General features: G+C 40.5%; 1 protein-coding gene across 1 annotated transcript in view; it reads left to right on the top strand.

Moving 5' to 3' along the window:
• col6a1 (collagen, type VI, alpha 1) overlaps positions 1–6000 on the top strand; it is a 30076-nt gene that overhangs the window by 7486 nt on the left and 16590 nt on the right. Inside the window, exons 11-21 of the mRNA XM_020649267.3 lie at positions 400–426; positions 538–564; positions 678–722; positions 846–899; positions 1403–1465; positions 1552–1614; positions 1705–1758; positions 1870–1905; positions 1994–2056; positions 2880–2942; positions 5372–5434. Coding sequence (XP_020504923.2) covers positions 400–426; positions 538–564; positions 678–722; positions 846–899; positions 1403–1465; positions 1552–1614; positions 1705–1758; positions 1870–1905; positions 1994–2056; positions 2880–2942; positions 5372–5434 — 558 coding nt within the window. The remainder of the gene's footprint in view (positions 1–399; positions 427–537; positions 565–677; positions 723–845; positions 900–1402; positions 1466–1551; positions 1615–1704; positions 1759–1869; positions 1906–1993; positions 2057–2879; positions 2943–5371; positions 5435–6000) is intronic.

Here is a 6000-nt window from a genome sequence, read left to right on the forward strand (position 1 = left end):
TATGTTACTTTACGTTATCTTATATTACGCTACATTACCTTACATTACGCTACCTTACGTTACTTTACCTTACATTACGTTACGTTACGTTACCCAACATTACGTCACGTTACCTTACGTTACGTCATGCTACGTTACGTTACCTAACATTACATCACGTTACCTAACATTACGTCACAGTACCTTAAGTTACTTTACGTTACCTAGAATTACATCATGTTAACTTATGTTACTTTATGTTACCTAACATTATGTCACGTTACCTTACGTTACTTCATATTAATGGTTGTGACCGAGAAAAAAATATAAGGAAGCAGACATTTGCAAATATAAGTCTGACTCTGTATGTTTTACTTGTTACGTGGAATGATTTTGATTCTTTTGTTTTTCTGTTTCCAGGGAGATCGCGGTGGCAGAGGAGAGAAGGTACTTTCACCACTCAAAAATACAAAAATTATTCTTGAAGAAGATAAACTGTTTGTTGATTGCTGGGCTGTATAACTAACGAGCTGGCTCATGTCATGTGTTTTCCTGCAGGGTGAAAGAGGACACAAAGGTTACAAGGTGAGATATATATATTTTTTAATTTTACAGTTGTGTGACGTTTCTGTTGGTGATTGCTCTAAAAAATATATAATATTGGTTAAATGAATCTTTCTCTATTCTCTCTTTCTCAGGGAGACAAAGGTCTAAGAGGAAATGATGGAGTTGATGGACGCAAGGTGAGTAATAGACCTGAAACTTTCCAAATAATGAAATGCTACAGTATGTGTGTCATGCTCTAGTCTTTATTTATTTATGAATGTATTTATGTTTAATTGTGTCTCTCTTGTTGTTCTCATTAGGGTGAAGCTGGTTTTCCCGGACTCGCCGGCTGTAAAGGATCTCCTGGATCAGATGTAAGTCCTATATCTCAATCTCAGGTTAATCCTTCTGTTCGGCTCCAAATTTGGACCTCAATCAGAGCTCTACTCACACTAATATCATGCATCGCAGACAGTTTGAATCACAACCAGAGGGGAACCAATCAATAGACGCTAACACAGTCTGAGGACCGCAAATACACAAGCAGTCAGGTGTTAAGGTGTTTGGACACACACACACACTGTATTTGTTTCTATTTTTGTGTACTAAAATCTCTTTTGACGCTCATACAGGCCACTTCAGTATCAGCCTGAGGCTCAGACACACAGAGGCCCTCAACCCTTAATCACGCTTCGTTTACATTCTCTGCTGTCAGATTGTTTAAATTGAGCCATATAGTCCCACTGTAAACACACACACACACACACACACACACACACACATTCATGTGCATACATGCTCTGTGGCCTCAGACAGCGTTGTGGCTTCAGCTGCTTATGATCATTCCCTCAAACTGTGTGTGTTTCTCTGCTTTTAGGGTCTGCAAGGAGACTCCGGACCAAAGGGAGACCCCGGCTCTTATGGACTGAAAGGAGGAAAAGTGAGATGAGAAAAAAAACTTGTTCTTATGAATATTTCAAGTAACCTTTGGGTGGCCTTTAATAACATATTATGCTCTTATTTCAGGGAGATCCTGGAAGAGACGGAGAACCAGGAAGGCCAGGAAACTACGGCCCACTGGGACCTCAGGTACATCAAAAAAAGACAGACAGATCAGTACAAATAGTATCACACGGGGCAGGAAATCTAACACATGAATAAATACCTGTGTTGTTTCAGGGAGATCAAGGCCCTCGTGGAGCAGACGGGGACAAAGGAGAGCGTGGGGATGATGTAAGTGACGAAGCTCAGATCAACAGCAGAAACACATCAAGGTTTTGTTATCATTTACAGCTCGTCTAACATCCTGCTGTGTGTGTCTGTGTGGGTGTTTGTGTTTTCTAGGGTACACCAGGGTTAGATGGACCTCGTGGGGAGAGAGTAAGTTAGATTAATATGAACTTCAAAGTATTTTTTGAAACAGCAGCCAAAGTACATGTTGACATTGTGTTTTGAAATCTCTTCATAGGGGCAAATCGGAGAGAAGGGAGAGCAGGGATCTCGTGGAAACAGAGGACCAAGAGGAGAGTCTGTGAGTGACAGAGGATGCAAAAAAAACTCTAGGAGTACAAATATGTGTGTACAAACAAATAGAAGACCTGATTTAACTTCTCATTGAAGTAAAAGTGCAGAAGTGAAGCTCCTGAAATGTACGTTTTTACTAAGCTTGTTTTAACTGATATTAACCAAAGGATACACTGAGAATGCAGCTTTTTTTTGAGCCGTTGTCCCATCCTATTGGTGTAAAATCTTGAAGTTGTGAAGGCAGTGTACTCTGATGGAAAAAATAAAATAACAATCCCTTTAATGCCTTAAAAGTACATTTAAGAGCCACATTTGAAAATGTTGAAGATCCCAAAGAACAGTTAAAATTAAGTTTTATGACAAGAAATCTGCAGTAATATGGTGAAAAAAAGTATTCAAAAGACAACTGGACTTGGTTGAAGTTGTTGAAGGTGTTTCGTCCTCGTCTGAAAGACTTCTTCATCATTAACTTCTTAGTTTAACTTAATTAACTTCTTAATTAACTTAACTTCTTAGTTATTAAAAATACATAAAACTAAACTAAGTACATCAACAATGTTTTTGTACACTTAGCTAAAAAGTACATTTTTGTTTTTTTCTTTCAATCTCTGGTGAGAGGTAAAAAAATGATGAGGAGGACCACCCCCCCCCCCCCCCCCATCCCTCTCACTCACAGTCTGAATTCATCACCTCCTCCTGTGAAATTCACGGGAAATGCAGTGACATCCATATTGACTTAAATGAATCACAGACTGTTTTCATCAAGTCCTTCTCCATGTTCTCCTGCTGATCTTTAAAACATTTTTAACATTTTGTTCTTTCTCTGCCAGGGGGAACCAGGAAGCCGAGGAGATCAGGGGAGGGAGGGCTCAGCTGGCCCCAACGGAGACCCTGTAAGACACACTCAAATATAATCACACACACATTTATACGCAGAGACACACACACACACACACACACACACACACACACACACACACACAGGAGCTGCTAAACCATTGTTTGTTAGCCTGTTAGGAGAGCTTCAAGAGGAGAAACACCCACTTTTCTCTCTGGCAGCATCCTTTTTTTTCCACTTGGAGAGGAGAACTTGTGCCAGAGTGTGTATGTAGTGTTTCTAGTGTGTGTGCACATGTTAGCTCTTTTGCATTTGTGTCCATATTTCATGTTGAGGGGAGGCTTAAACAGAGGCGAACCTGGCTGCAGCCCCAGAGTGCTGCCCACTCCCCCTCGCTCCAGCTCCCCTCTCCCGTTCTCAGCTTCTCCTCCGCCTGGGAACGTCGACGCTCACTCTTTCCCCTCTGACTCAGTTCTTCTCTCCGTCCGCTCCAGCCAAAGCCTCAGCACGGTTTTTTTATTAACAAGGCACCAGGCACAGTAATAATAATAATACGTTACAAGTCTTATTTGTGGTGACCGCCGTGATGTCAGAACATTCAATGGCTCTATTGTGCTTTCAGATGCACCTCCTTCTTCATCAGAGCTCAATGAACATTTACTAAACTGAACAGAACAGAACAGAAAACATGGAAGAACTGACATGATGGGTTTACCTCACACAGTCAGGAAAAAGCTGTACCGCACATGCAGTCATGTGCTGCACATCAAAAAACCCTCTAAAGCGGCAGTATTCTGTATCACAGTCACACAGCGATGACTAATAACACTTTAGGAGGGCTCTTTTGGAAACTTCTTCTATGTCAGCATGACATTGGCAAAAGCACACTTTTTTATTTTGTTTTAAGACTTGGATAAAGTCAGATTAGAAGAGCAACAATCATTCAACTTAGTTAAACCTGTTTATAGGTGCTAGCTCAGCAGAGCCTGGCACCAGGACAAAACAGTTAGCTTTGAACAAAAGTTACCATCAAGGGCCGTCCAGAAACACTGAAACATTTCTATACACGTACCCACCAATGAATTGAAGAGTCTTGTTCCATTTCATTATTAATTTAATTCAGTCAATTCATTAGGGACAGCACGCAGCAGCTCAGCTAACCTGCTACACTCAAGAAAAAACACCACAGCAATGACTAACTCTTTTAATTTAACAATAATAATGTAGGTACTACTTTTTGTTTGTATACAGATTATTGTTTGGCACTTGTTTAGTGCTGAGCTATGCTAATCTGAAGGAGGCTATAATGCATGATGCTAAAGTCAGATCAGAGTTTTTATTGCTGCCCTCCGGCTGCAGTGATGTACAGGTGTACTCCTTTTGTTTATTAACAAAACATGTTCTAAATGTTTCATTAAGCAATGCAGTGGATACAAAACACCGCTAAATTAGAGTCTTGTAAAGCTATTCATAGACAAGTTAGGGTTATTTCTACAGCTCATTTCAACAATAAGGCAATTCAAAGTGCTTCACACAAGACATCAAATGCATCATGACAAAGGGAAGAGACATTTAAAAATCATTCAATCACATAATATGACATAAAGCAAAAATAAATCGTTAAAATACGAAAATAAATTAATAACCAAACATTTCTATAGTGGTGTTATCGGCTCTGTGCACCTTATAATGTTTTTGTGCTTTGAAGTCCCCGACTACAGTCTTACTGTCCCGACGGACACAGATTCAACTGCTCACAGTTTTCTCTGTCTGCGTTCGGAGAAGGCGCATTGGAAACCCCACCCAGGGGTGCTGTGGTGGTGAAATTCACCCACAGTCGTTACAGTTTAACACTACACCAATTTGTTATCGAGAATTGTGTCATGTCTGCCTATAAAAGTGAATGATTACTTTAAGTAACCAGCTCTGCAGGCACACAAGAATCCAATGCTCTGAAGTCCCTAACCACAGAGTCTTACTGTCCAGACAGACACAAATTAACCTTCTGGTCTCACTTAATCACTTAATCAATTAACAATCCACACTAGAGCATCTTCCCGAGGATTTAGGCTCACAGTTTGCTCCGTCTGTGTCGAGTCACACCTCACAGGTTGGTTCAGACCTTCAGGTACTTGCAGGGACATCTTACTTTAAAAGAGTTTACAGATGTAGAGAGCCTCAGGTTCTCTGGTAGTTCGTTCCACAGGTGAGGGGCATAGAAACTAAAAGCTGCCTCACCCTGCTTGGTTCTGATTCTGGGAACAGTCAGTAAACCTGTCCCCAGAGGACCTGAGGGGTCTGGATGCCTGATAAGGTATTTTGGCTCAAGACCATTTAGTGCTCTATACATGAGATGAAGTTATAGAGTTAGGGGGAACTTTGTCTTTATGTCGTTTTTGCGTTTTTCTTCAGCAGCGCAAGTTTAATGTCTTTGTTTTGGAAAGTGTTTTATAGTCTCTCATTAGAGGTGTTGTTGTTTTTCAGGGCGAGCCTGGCAAATCAGGGTCTTCTGGCTACAGAGGAGACGAAGGCCCACCTGGACCAGAAGTGAGTCCAACAGCACACACACACACACACACACACACACACACACACGGATTATTAATTAAGGTACACAAACAGCTCTCTTCCAAAGTCACAAAGGGTTTTTCACAACAGATTTATTTATTTATTATTTTTTTCCGACCTCGTCTCGCCTGCTTCAAGTGGGCGGGGCTCAGTCTGAATGTGATGATGTCACAAACTTCTGTGCACCAATCAGGATTTAGCAATCAGGATCTAACGACAGCCACAGTGTTACTCGTCCCGTTAATCCAATCTGACCACACCCATACAGTCCTGATGAAATAGATGAAAGGCTTTATAAATAGACAAATCTTATTAACTGATATGAGTGTTTACCGTAACAAAGAACTAACCTATACAATCACTTATGCTTAGTTTATTGTGTAAAACTTTGAAGAAAACCAACTCAAGATGTTTCTCCTTGCTGTGATTGGTTCTTATTGAAAAATATTTTTAAAGAGACAAAGGTTTGAAGCCATTTTTTCAGTTTTTGAAGGCTGATTTCTCGGAGCTGCATCTTTAATGTGACTTGTTTTGCCCTCAAATAA

Source organism: Labrus bergylta, chromosome 4 (genome assembly GCF_963930695.1).
Source record: "Labrus bergylta chromosome 4, fLabBer1.1, whole genome shotgun sequence".
NCBI lineage: Eukaryota > Metazoa > Chordata > Actinopteri > Labriformes > Labridae > Labrus > Labrus bergylta.